The sequence below is a fragment of the Patiria miniata genome, unplaced genomic scaffold (assembly GCF_015706575.1).
Source record: "Patiria miniata isolate m_02_andy unplaced genomic scaffold, ASM1570657v1 HiC_scaffold_16, whole genome shotgun sequence".
Taxonomy (NCBI): domain Eukaryota; kingdom Metazoa; phylum Echinodermata; class Asteroidea; order Valvatida; family Asterinidae; genus Patiria; species Patiria miniata.
Genome location: NW_024037054.1, coordinates 11,723,219 through 11,736,012, shown reverse-complemented (window position 1 = coordinate 11,736,012; position 12,794 = coordinate 11,723,219). Strand labels below are relative to the sequence as shown.

The 12,794-nt window shown below is 42.2% G+C and overlaps 1 protein-coding gene across 6 annotated transcripts in view; it reads left to right on the top strand.

Annotated features, from left to right (window-relative positions):
• LOC119723012 (ATP-dependent translocase ABCB1-like) overlaps positions 1 to 12,794 on the top strand; it is a 56,056-nt gene that overhangs the window by 28,754 nt on the left and 14,508 nt on the right. For all 6 annotated transcript variants that reach the window (XM_038193481.1, XM_038193476.1, XM_038193482.1 and 3 more), the window contains 12 exons: positions 944 to 1,209; positions 2,526 to 2,707; positions 3,362 to 3,574; positions 4,324 to 4,495; positions 5,842 to 5,966; positions 6,117 to 6,233; positions 6,643 to 6,697; positions 6,996 to 7,109; positions 7,775 to 7,885; positions 8,049 to 8,174; positions 9,894 to 10,097; positions 10,625 to 11,054. In XM_038193481.1, coding sequence (XP_038049409.1) covers positions 961 to 1,209; positions 2,526 to 2,707; positions 3,362 to 3,574; positions 4,324 to 4,495; positions 5,842 to 5,966; positions 6,117 to 6,233; positions 6,643 to 6,697; positions 6,996 to 7,109; positions 7,775 to 7,885; positions 8,049 to 8,174; positions 9,894 to 10,097; positions 10,625 to 11,054 — 2,098 coding nt within the window. In that variant the 5' untranslated portion in view covers positions 944 to 960. The remainder of the gene's footprint in view (positions 1 to 943; positions 1,210 to 2,525; positions 2,708 to 3,361; positions 3,575 to 4,323; positions 4,496 to 5,841; positions 5,967 to 6,116; positions 6,234 to 6,642; positions 6,698 to 6,995; positions 7,110 to 7,774; positions 7,886 to 8,048; positions 8,175 to 9,893; positions 10,098 to 10,624; positions 11,055 to 12,794) is intronic.

The window sequence follows — 12,794 nt, the reverse complement described above, 5'->3', positions numbered from 1 at the left end:
AAAACTCCAACAGATTGTTTTCTATGGGAAATCTAAATTTGAAAAAAAAAATTGATCTTGGGCATATATTTATTGCAAATAACCAGTGTGAAGATCTTATCGTTTATGTTTTCTTCGTTTTGTTGTGTTGTTTAAAAAAAAAAAAAAAAAAAAGACTTTGGGAGAATTTGTCCGACCTAAAACTTAAGCCAAATTAGGTGTTAAGTCCAATTTCTAGGTCTGCAGTCTCCATAAAGTAAGCAACTTTAAAGTGTCCCTAGTAAGCAGTACATTTCCGAAAAAAAAAGCAAAATGTTAAGATGAAGAAACTTTAGAGATCGCTCGAATAGGGAATTTTCAGAGGATGAAATAAGGTCATAAACTGCACATTTTCTCACTGTGCACATTATTTTTGTCGAACAGAATTTGTATTGTATTCTGCAACAGCTCAAAATCAACTGCACTTGTTCACTTTGTCAATTTTGTTTTCTTCTTTCGTGTAATTTAACCTGCATTTCCAACTGCACTGAATAGGGTTGGTGAGAAAATGTCCACAATGTCAACTTTTTGTGTGTGTAGTTTGGAGTGCTGTGGTTAAGGGCATCGGATTTGTGGTCTGCAGGTAATTCCGCAGGTTGTGGGTTCGAGTCCAGCCTGGGGTCATGGTGCGTGTGCTCTTGGGCAAGGCCCTTTGTCACTCGATTGCTTCTCTCCACCCAGGAGTAAATGGGTACCTGTGAGGGCAGAGTTGGTTATTGTAGTTGATTTAGCTTCCTTGCGCCTAACAGGCAGTATTGAGCTGTAAACTCCCCCAGGCCCAAGGGAGCTGAGATGGTATTTGGAATGTTTCATGGGCCCAATGAGCAGGGGTAATAATGATGGATACATGCACTTTATAAATACCCACTAATAGTATTATTTATTACTATTTTCTAATGTTAGTTTTTTGGTCTTGATTCTTCAGCTGCTGATCAGCAAGATATGGCAGTGGAAGAGCCCGAAACCCATGCCGCAAATAATAGCGGCCATCCCGACACACCACCCCCACCCTACGATGAAACGGTCGAGGTTGCCATCGTGAGCAATGGCAAGGGTGGGCCCGCACCAAAGAAGAACGGGGAGGTCCTGCAGAACGGCGAGCCATCCAAGCGCAAGGGCAGCCAAGAAGACGACAAAGATGACAAGAAAGAAAAGAAGGAGGAAGTCGAACCAGTTAGCGTCATCAGCTTGGTGAGTTTCTTCGTTGTTGTTGTTGATTGAGAATTTTGTGACCTGTGTTGTGTCCCTTTCCAAAGGGATTCTTTATTTTCCCGACATACTTTTAAGTTACCACGACCGAAAAAATGTAAACTGAAAACGTTGGTACAACGGTCAATTATTCAAATAGCCAAGTAATCTTTGCTGGCCTAATTAAAACTTCAATTTCTGTTTTAAACAATCCTCAATGTTTTCTGTATAACCCTAATTCCCAAGGTATTTTTGCTAGGATGCAACCTCAATCCTGCAAAATCCTCCGGCTGTCTCCATGTAAAAATTGCATAAAGCTTACATCATCCAAAATCATTCGTGTTTTCTTGAATGTGGTCCTTGGAGGGGTGGCCACTGCCTCAATCCTGCAAAATCTTCCAGCAATCACTGTCAATATGGTGAGGCAGAGCCAGTGACATCCTAGAGCAGTGTGGAGGATTTCAAGTATTATCTAGGCCTTGATTTACATGTATGCCTGGCTGAGCATAAACTATATACCGTAAGGTCCGGCCTAAGACATTGACACAGTGCATCCTCCAAAATCAGCCATACATTTTTGCCAATTAGCCTCAATCCTGCAAAATCCTTCATGTTTGCAAAGAGGATTTTGGAGGATTTGGGAAGGTTAGGCCCCCCCCCCCCAAAAAAGTTCTGCTTCCGATTACATGCCTTTCAAAAATAGGGTACATGTAGGTAGGTTTGAATTTTTTTGGGGGGGGGCAAATTTTTTTTGTGCTGATTGAATGGGGTTTGATTTTGCAAATTTCAGCCTGAACTATTTCCATTTGCACTACGAAAGCTATACAAAAATGACCACAAAAAGTGATAAAAACTTGCCTTAAATAATGTCAAAAATATTTACGGTCGATAATTCTTAAAAATAATGGAGTATTCAGGTCGTGCACACCAATATGCACAACGCTCTGTGTGATGCACTCTGTGTGACCTCGTGTAACGGCAGGAAATGTCGGGGAAACGCGCTGCGCTATCATTCCCCGTACGAGCGGTACAACCTCGAAATAAATTCATGGAAAATACATACATGTACACAGACAAGAGTGTTTTGTTGTTTTCATCACCGCTAAATTTTTTAGGGTCGCGGCCATAATATTAGGGTAGGTCAAGTAACCGGAAGCAGATTTTTTTTTTTTTTGGCCTTTGAAGTATCAAACAAACAAATATGTCAAGGAAAGTTTCCTACACAATGATCAAAATAACAATTTAAAACAAATACTAACCCAATTACGACCGTTATTCCTACTACCGTTTTTGTTCGTTTCTCTGGTTATTATCATCAGTACCGTTTTGCCAACGCGTTGGATATTCTCATTACGCTGCTGGCTGTGTTGTTCTCCATCGCACAAGGCATGTCCTTCCCCCTTCTCCTGCTGTACTTCGGCGACATCACCGACACTCTGATCGGCTCGGTGGATTTGGGCGGCACAAATTCCACCGCCACCCCCGAGCAGCTTCGAGATGCGTGAGTACCATAGCAAAGAGGGTGGGGTAGTCTGGGTCCCAGACTGGATTTTTTTTTAGGTCACGCTCCTCTAACGGATCCTGTTTTGCTGTCGTGAGGAATCAAATCTAATCTTGGGAATGTTGGCGCTGCGACCCAAGAAATTCCGAGTATGCCTCCCATGCTCACATTAGCTTGAGTATACTGGCCGTGAGGTTCGCTTAGATTTCCTTAAGTCTTCGTCCCCAGCGGTTACTTTATTTTCAACTTGGTTCCTACAGTAATCCTTGGGTAGGAAACCTGGGGCGTGTTTACGCGACCGCGACCAGAAACATGTTTGTGACGTCAAATTGATAACCAGGAACATTTTTACACATGCGCACAAAAACGCTGAGCCGAAAACAGTGTCAAAAAGTTGTTAGCGAACATGTCGGACATTTTGACAACATTGATAATTTTTTTAGGTGCTTGCGGCCAGTCCCGGCGAAATTCGGGATAATACCTTGTGGGCTTGTAAGTTGTTTAGACATTTTATTACAGGCCACTCAAAATGTACAAACTTACGATGTACGTATTAAAAAATAGGCATTACAAGCTTATATTTCCCAACACTTTTTAAAATGTCGTGTATTTACCTTTCTGCCATCTTGAAATGCACTTTTGTCTCTTTTACAGCTTCATATCCGAAATCGTCAGATTCTGCGTCATCTACGCCATTCTGGGCGTGGCCGTGATGGTAGTGGCCTACTTTGCCCACTCCCTGTGGAACACCACGGCCGCGCGCCAAATGTTCAAGATACGTCAGCGGTTCTTTCAGGCCATCCTCCGTCAGGAGATCGGCTGGTTTGACACCCACGAGAGCGGAGAGCTGAACACGCGACTGTCCGAGTAAGCACATCGCCGATCATCAATATTATCATGTCTCGCGCAAATCCACTTTCACACCCTCGCATGGAGACTTGACTTATTACTACACGAGTATCATGAATATAAACAGGCGGCGCCAGACTAATGCGCATGTGGTGTGTGTGGTATAGATTCTACACGACGAGCAAGCCTCGCACAGCTGGTCCCAAAGCACTGTAAGGCCGTGTCCGAAACGGGCTTCCAGAGCTACGGCTACGTCTATTGTCAGCGTGTCCCTGCGTATTTTCAATGGGCACAGACCTAGACCTAGCTCTAGGCAGTTGATTCGGATGCAGCCTTAGTCACAGGTGACAGTCAGTCAGTGAGACAGGTAACCAGTCTAATTCACAGTCTAATAGATACCACATACACCACATGTGGGTCGCCAATGGTTACGGTGTTTGACTCACGTGCTGTTATTCGAGGGTTCGAAACCCTGCTTGTGTTGTTGGGCAAGGCACTTTTCTACAATTGCCTCTCTCCACCCAGGAGTACAAACGGGTACAAATGGGTACAAAAGGGTAGAGACCAAATTGCGCCGATCTTGAGCTTGCTGCAAAAATATGGTCTCATTCCTGATGAACTGGGATAATAATTGTAAAGCGCTTTGAAACCTTAGGTATAAAGCACTGTATAAACACCATGTTAGTAGGTACTAGGCTAGCCTTCCAGGACCAGAAGAAACAGTATGAAAGTTCTAATTTTTCAAAAACTTTGGTTTGGATTTGTAGCGACGTGGAGAAGATCAAAAACGGGATTGGGGACAAGGTGGGCCAGTCCCTGTACATGCTGACTGTCTTCGTAGGGGGGATCGCCTTGGGCTTCGTCAAGAGTTGGAAGCTGACACTAGTCATCCTGGCCATCTCGCCGTTGGTCGTCCTCAGTACCTTCCTCATGACCAAAGTAAGAGGACCAATCAGAATTCCGCTTAGCAGAAAGGAGATTTGCTCAGTGAAGCTACAATCCTGGCCAAATCTTGCTGCCCCCCCCCCCCCCCTGTTCCCGTTCAATGTTGTCTCTCATTGCGTGGTGGGTGCTCCATCAGCTGGAAATAACAGCATTGAGCGGGGAAGTGGGTGGCCGAGGGAGGCTAAGGTTATTTTCAAGTTATTAATATAATCAAGGTTATTAATATATTATTATATTATATTCATAAATACCTCAGACTGTTTAGCCATTCCTATTGGTCGAGAGCCCATCACATGGCTGGTCTTAAACGGATGATAAAGACATGATATGATAAAAATCCAGTGCCTCTTTACTGTTTCATTGGTTGAACGTTCACAATCCTCACGTAGGCATGCGCAACACTACCAGGGAGCCAGAATTTTATAGTTCTAAATTCAAAACGCAACGCGCCAGGTGCGTTCTGCGCGACATCGCGCAGAACATGATACCCGCGTGTCAATCTCCTTAAAAGGGTTGTTTACATCTTACTCGCCAGCTGAACACTCCATTATTTTGCAAGAGGGATGTTTCAAAAAGCATAAAGTGAATTTGTTGAACAAAATCGGGATGTTTTGAACGAATTATATGATTTTTTCTTACCGAAAAGGTATTTATGAATGGGAATAAATATGTGCTCCGTCGGTATTTATCACTCTGTTTAAGACCACTTAGAGTCTGGATGCTGATAATTACCCTCGCCTCCGGCTCTGGTAATTATCAGCACCCAGATTCTAAGCGGTCTTTAATAAACAGAGTGATAAAAACCTCCAGAGCACACATTTATTCCCTTATTATATTATATAACTATTTATATATATATTAGGGCGACCGCTCTATAGACGTGAACAAAATTTACAAAACTTTAATTTACTTTAACTTTAATGTGATCTAACCCATACCTTATCCGACCCAAACAAATTTGGGTATTTTTACGTTTTGGACCAAGAGCAATCGATCAAGCCAATTTGCGACGTGCAAAATTCATTGGCTATCTAGTACTTTTGTGTTATGGCGACCGGTAAAATGTCCCCCTAAAGACAGTGGTCGCCCTAATGCCGCAAAAGTAAGCACAAGCGGTCACCGTATGAGATGATAAGTATGTTATGTTATGTTATGTTATGTTACAGGTCTTGCATGTCACGACAATTTGCTCAGTTCCTTTCTGCTTATCAGCTCGGTGAAATTCGTTCCAGGTCATTGCTCGATCTCAATCTTTAATTTGAAAAAGAAAGACTTGAAACTTTCCAATAATCTCATTTTGATTATCTTGTCTTTTTTTTTTTTTTTCCCGATTCATCTAGATTCTGCAAACTCTCTCGCAGAAGGAACTCCAGTGCTACGCCAAGGCTGGAGCCATCGCGGAAGAAGTTCTGTCTTCCATCCGAACTGTGGTGGCCTTCGGCGGCCAGGCAAAAGAAGTCGACAGGTTGGCCTTCTTGCTCTTCCCTTATTGGCCCTTTTGCTCCTAGCCGATAGAGGGCGCTGTTCGGTTGACATTTTTGCTGGGAAAAAATCATACTTTAGAAACGGTGGTGGCATTTTTGAATATTTGGATTTTGATTTTCTCTTTCTTTAGGTATTCTTACAGGCTGACGGAAGCCAAATCGCAAGGTATTAAGAGAAACGTCGCCCAGGCTGCCGGTATCGGCGTGGTGTATATGGTCATGTTTGGCGCCTACGGCTTGGCTTTCTGGTAGGCACTGGTGTTATGTTTGTGTTATCCTTGTGTTACTCTAGTATCAATGTAGTGTTAGCTTAGTGTTATTCAAATGCCATTCTAGTGTAAGTTGAGAATAACGCAAGTGTTATCGTAGTGTTATCTTAGTATTACGTGAGTGTCATCCTTGTGTTGTGTTTAATAAAAGTATGCAAACTATTCTGGCGATTTGGATGGTTTTTCCCCGAAAATTTGAATCTTTGCTTCAAGCCAGGTCTAGCTCAAATGAAGAACAGATGCAAGAATTGCAGAAAAGGACCCAACAAAATTTTAAAAATCTATTTTTGCTAATCTTTTACAAATGCAATTCTTTTGTCATCAGGTTTTGACATTTTTGTCTGAAACTGTGTTACTGATTGAGAACTCTTGGATGATATTTTTACAGGTACGGCACAAAGCTATTTTTGGACAACGAGCTCGCCCCTGGAGACATCCTAGTGGTAAGTTCAAATACTCCCAGGTATTTTTTAAAAAAATAAAAAATACAGTAAACTCCGGCAAAGTCGGCACTTTCGGGACCCGAGAATTTGTGACGACTTTTGCGAATGCCGACTTTTGCTGTAAGTCGTCATTTAGGAAATTTCATAATAATTTGGTAGTTTTATTTTTTTTGTTTTTTGATGTTAGCAAATGTTGTATATTCCTTTAACAGCTCTAAAGAGTTCCATCATTGTTCGTTCCGATTCCATTTTTAGGTGTAAAGTTCTAAAAGTGTTGTAATATTTTGTTTGATATTAGGTGTTTTTCTCCGTGCTGTTTGGGGCCTTCTCCTTGGGGCAAGCCGGGCCGAACATCGGCAACATCTCCCAGGCCAGGGGGGCTGCTGCTGTCATCTGGAAAATCATCGACCAGGTAAAGACAAAAAATAGTCAATCAGCTGGCTCACATTGCTCAATTTTCATGTCCTTGAGCAATGTGCTTTATCACAATAGTTCCTCTTTATATAGTCCATCATTTGTAATTTGTGCATTTTGTTCGTTTGAAGCAACAAAAATGCTCAAAATCTAAAGAAGGGTACTGAACAACTAACCTGATGAAGTTTCAGCTCAGCTTCTGCTGTATATTCCGAGAAAAACAGCTTTCTAGGATCTCAATTTCAAATCAAAAGTTGCTGAATCGTGTTTTGAATTGGGCCTGAATTCAGCGTCCGAGACACGTTCTCACAGAGCCGACTGCAGCAACGCGATGTCGCGCACTGATCCGACGAATTATAGCAACCGTGCGTGTGTGTGCGTTGTGCCAATGCTTGCGCGCGCTTCGCCGAATAACAAAACGAACTACTAATTTAAATTACCTACGGTGCGTCTTAAGAAGCAGCGTTGGAAAAGCTTTCTTTCGTTGATTACTTCAAAATGACAGCTTGCCAGAAAGAATAATTTCACAGGGAGTTTAGTCCCCTTATTATCTTTCAACCAAGTATGTTTTTCAACAATAATTACGCCAGTTACTTTTTGGATAGCTGCAAATGATGGACTATATAGCTTATAACCACTCGGTCTGGTTCCCTTCCCATGCAGGTGCCCAACATAGACAGCAGTTCTGAGGAGGGTCTGAAACCGGACTCCATGATCGGTGAAGTCAGCTTTCAGGGAGTCCATTTTGTTTACCCCTCAAGGCCCGAAGTCAAGGTATGAATTTTTTTAAATAAAATTGCGAAAAACGAAACATTAGAACATATTTAGTTCAAATTTAAATTTGAATACTAAAATAACACCCTAGAAATTTTATTGTATGGATAATTGTGGATTTTTAAATTCATATGTGTCCCCTCATCGTTTCTTACTCCCCTAGGTTTTGAATGGTATAGACCTAGAGGTCAAGCAAGGCCAGACCGTGGCGTTGGTGGGTAGCAGCGGTTGTGGGAAGAGCACAACCGTCCAACTAATCCAGCGATTCTACGACGCCATAGAGGGAGTGGTAAGCTCGGAACATAACAAACCGCTTAGCAAATGGCTTAAGAAATGTCATTATTCCTACAAATGTACCATTAGGGAGACACGTTATCGTAATTTCTTCAATAATAGGGAGACATCGGCTTTTAGGGAGACACATAACTGTCTCCCTAATGGCGCAGCCCCCCTTTAGAGGCAAAATTTTACCGTCGCAATCAGGTTGTATTTGTTGCTCATGGTCTAATTAGGAAAAATACCGAAATTCGTTAAAAAAGGACAAGGGAATATTGGGTTAGGGCACATTTAAGTTTGAAAAATTTTGTGCACAAGTCTATGGGAATGTCTCCCAAATGACCCATTCTCGGTAATAGTTCTTATTATTATTTATTGTTATTATTATTTATTTGGACAACAAATGAACATTTTCCTATGATGCTTGATCTAACTGCTGAGGCATTTCCATTGAAGCCTTCCTAAATACTTCAAAATCCATCACTGTTTAGGAACCCAATGGGATATTCAGAAACCATTTCAGCCCAACTGCTGATTCTTTCAAAATCCATCTGTTTGGTATTGGTAAGGTTTTGTAGGATTGAGGAACAGACAGCCCACCCACTATTTCTTTATAATTATGAGGCTCCATGCATCTTAAAAGTTTCAAGTACAAGGAATGTAACATTGGTTTCATGGATTTTGGAGGATTGAGGAAGAGACAGTCCAACTATTATTCCTTTATGTTGAAGCTCGATCCACCTTGAAATTTTCATGTACAAAGAACTTGACATTGGCTTCATGCATGGCGGAGGATTTTGTAGGATTGAGGAACAGACAGCTCAGCCACTATTCCTCTACGTGAAACTCGATGCATCTTGAACATTTCAAAAGTATAGTGGAGAATTTTGTAGGATTTTGTAGGATTGAGGAACAGACAGCTCGACCATTCCTCTACGTGAAGCTTGATGCATCTTGAACATTTCTAAAGTACAAAGAATGTGCCATTGGTTTCATGCATAGTGGAGGATTTTGGAGGATTTTGTAGGATTTTGTAGGATTTTGTAGGATTGGGGAACAGACAGTCCAGTCACTATTCCTTCATGTGAGGCTCGATGCATCTTGAAAGTTTCAAGTACAAAGAATGTGCCATTGGTTACATGCATAGTGGAGGATTTTGTAGGATTTTGTAGGATTGAGGAACAGACATCCCAGCCACTGGCCTTCAAGTGAGGCTCGATGCATCTTGAAAGTTTCAAGTACAAAGAATGTGCCATTGGTTACATGCATAGTGGAGGATTTTGGAGGATTTTGGAGGATTTTGTAGGATTAGGGAACAGACAGTCCAGCCATTTGAGACTTGATGCACCTTGAAAGTTTCAAGTACAAAGAATGTGCCATTGGTTACATGCATAGTGGAGAATTTATAGGATTTTGTAGGATTGAGGAACAGACATCCCAGCCACTGGCCTTCAAGTGAGGCTCGATGCATCTTGAAAGTTTCAAGTACAAAGAATGTGCCATTGGTTACAGGCATAGTGGAGGATTTTGTAGGATTTTGTAGGATTGAGGAACAGACATCCCAGCCACTGGCCTTCAAGTGAGGCTCGATGCATCTTGAAAGTTTCAAGTACAAAGAATGTGCCATTGGTTACATGCATAGTGGAGGATTTTGGAGGATTCAGGATGATTCCAAGCAAAAACAGTGAGGGCGGTAAGGGTAAAAAAATTGCATCCTTTTTCTGTCTTACAGGTGAAAATTGACGGCAACAATATCAAAGATCTGAACGTGAAGTGGCTTCGCCAGAACACTGGCGTGGTCAGTCAAGAGCCGATACTTTTCGGATGCTCCATCGAGGAGAACATCCGCTACGGCCGCATGGACGTCACGATGGAGGAGATCATGACCGCTGCCAAGGAGGCTAATGCCCACGACTTTATCATGGCACTTCCAGAGGTATGTAGGGGAAAAAATGGATGTGTTCTGGAAGAACAAGGAGAAATGAAAGGATGGAAAAATTGGTATTTCGACAAACTTTTCCCAGTAAAACAAGGGAAAAAAATCTTAAAATTTTTGTAATACGAAACTTGAAGCTCAGGGAAGTGGAGCTTCAAAAGGGCTCAAGGAAGAACAAGGAAATTTGAAGGAAACATAAGAAAACTTAAGGAAAAGTTAAGGAAACACAAGGAAAATTAAGGAAAAAGAAGGAATAGAACTAGGAAACACACCCAAAGAGGTTGAATTGCAAGGCTCTATCTCTTGAATTCTGTACTTACATGTATGAGGGTTGTGGACAATGTTTCCCAAGAAAACGTTTAGAAAAAAATGGGAATTGTTCAGGGTTGAACTTGAAGCCCAAGGGAAACGGCCCATGGAAAAACAAGGAAAATATAGGAACTAATGCGTAAACTCCAACTTTTTTTTGTGATTGAAAGTACTGTTGCAAAAGAGTAGCATCATTTTCAATGATGTTCTTAATTCAGGCATATCAGACCCTGGTTGGCGAGAGAGGGGCCCAGCTCTCTGGAGGCCAGAAGCAGCGCGTGGCCATCGCGAGGGCGCTAGTCCGCAACCCCAAGATCCTCCTGCTGGACGAGGCCACCTCGGCCCTGGACACGGAGAGCGAGGGCACTGTCCAAGCCGCGCTGGACAAGGCCCAGAGCGGCCGGACGACTCTGGTCATCGCCCACCGCCTGTCCACCATCCGCAACGCCGACATGATCTGTGCGTTCAAGGACGGGGTGATCGTGGAGCGGGGCAGCCACGCACAGCTGATGGAGATAGACGGCGGTGTTTACCAGCAGCTGGTCTACATGCAGGCGCGCAAGGAGGAAAAACCCGAGGAGGCCGACAAATCGGAAGAGGATCTGGACGATGAGGACAAGGAAGAAACAGAGAAGATCATAAAAGAAAGTAAGATTTTCTTCTTTTTTTTCAGACTCTATTGACATTCGCCTCTTGGTAGTGACAAAAAGCAAAATAACGGACAATAACACCTCTGCCGCGTTGCTCATGCATAAACTGCGTGTTCATGCACATTCAGATGCAATATTTGCAGCGACTGCATCTCTCCCACAATGCATTGCACCACCGAGCCATTTTGCGCAAAAAATTACGGCATTCATAACATTTGAGCTCATGCCCGCTGATCTCAAATTAAAAATCTCATTATTGCTTAATAACATAATACTGACTTTTTTTTTTGTATGCTTTACTTTTTGCTAACCCATTTACCTAAGCTGTGAGTCCTAAAAAAAGTGCAGTTGCGATTCAGGAGAGTAAGTAAATTTAACACCTTGTGCAAATTTTTGATTTTGCCTCCTGCATGATCGTCACTTGTAGAGTAGTTCACGAGACGAATTTCTGTTAATTTGTGAAAAGTGGTTTCTTTTTATTGTACAAGGTTTCGTTGTCTGTGTGTGTATGTATTCAGTGACTTTACTAAGGCTGTTCATTTCGGCATAATGTAGTATTGAATTACTCGTAACAGTGTCTGACCGAATATTCAGATATTCAAAACTGCCAGCTACAGCTGTGTGCAGCGCCGGTCAAAAGTTGCACGCAGCGCGCCTGTTTAAAATGTGCGTGCAGTGATCGATATGGAGTGTTTTGCAGTCGGTATTTTAATAACTTCCAAGGGCTTCAACCTGCTAAAAGTATAGAAACAATTGACAAAAAATTTACCGTCGACAAAAACGTGGAACCTGGCAATAAAATGGCGCAAACTTATGATACAGTAACAATACAGTCATGCGTATATGCGTAGTTTTTTGTTTTCGAATATTCAAACCTGCAAAAAGCTTTTTGAATATTCGGTCGACGATTGAATAATCGAATTTCGGTATAATCGGGACAGCCCTAAACGTTATTAGGTGGTTTTTTTTGGGCAAGATAAAATCTAGCGGGAGTGTAGAAAACGATGACAAAAAAAATGGCATTTTTTCTTTGTTATTGTTACAACTTCTCTGATGGCTGTGGCTGTCTGCTTTGCTGTTTGCATGTGGAGGGGAAATATATATCTGGTCATAAAAACAGTTTTTGGTGTTTTTTTCATGAAAAGCAAAATGTATGGCTGGTGGGGAAATATACCTGTTGAACTTTGGTCGTGTTTACTTTTCTATATTTGCATGCTGAACTGTACGACAAAGAAATGCCTGACTGTGTACACATTCTTTATCATATGAAGCTCTTGACAGTTACATTCAATAAATTGTTTACATCTGGGTACCGGAACCCCAGCGTCGCCATTGTAGTAGGCAAAAATTGTATAGTGCTGCACGGAGTAGCCATAGTAGGCAAGCCGTCAAAGCTGTGATGGTTGGCAAAAACTGTGAGAAAAACGTAGAGCCAACACCCAATGCTGGTTGGGCACGATTATGACAATCGCACTACTGTACACAGCCCAGCTAATGCCATTATGCCATAAGCGGTTGATTTTACGTGAACCTAAGCCTTACTGTCTTGTTTACAACATACAACGTGTTTGCTAACCAAACGCTTGCCTACTGCAATGGTGGTCAATCACGGGGAAAATGGATGGTCACATGATAATCAGACGCCCTACGATCGGACGCTATTCGTCCCGAAAGCAGTCATCAAACTTCTGCTTACTGCGTGGCTCAACGAGCCATTTTAGCACATTTCTCTTCATAT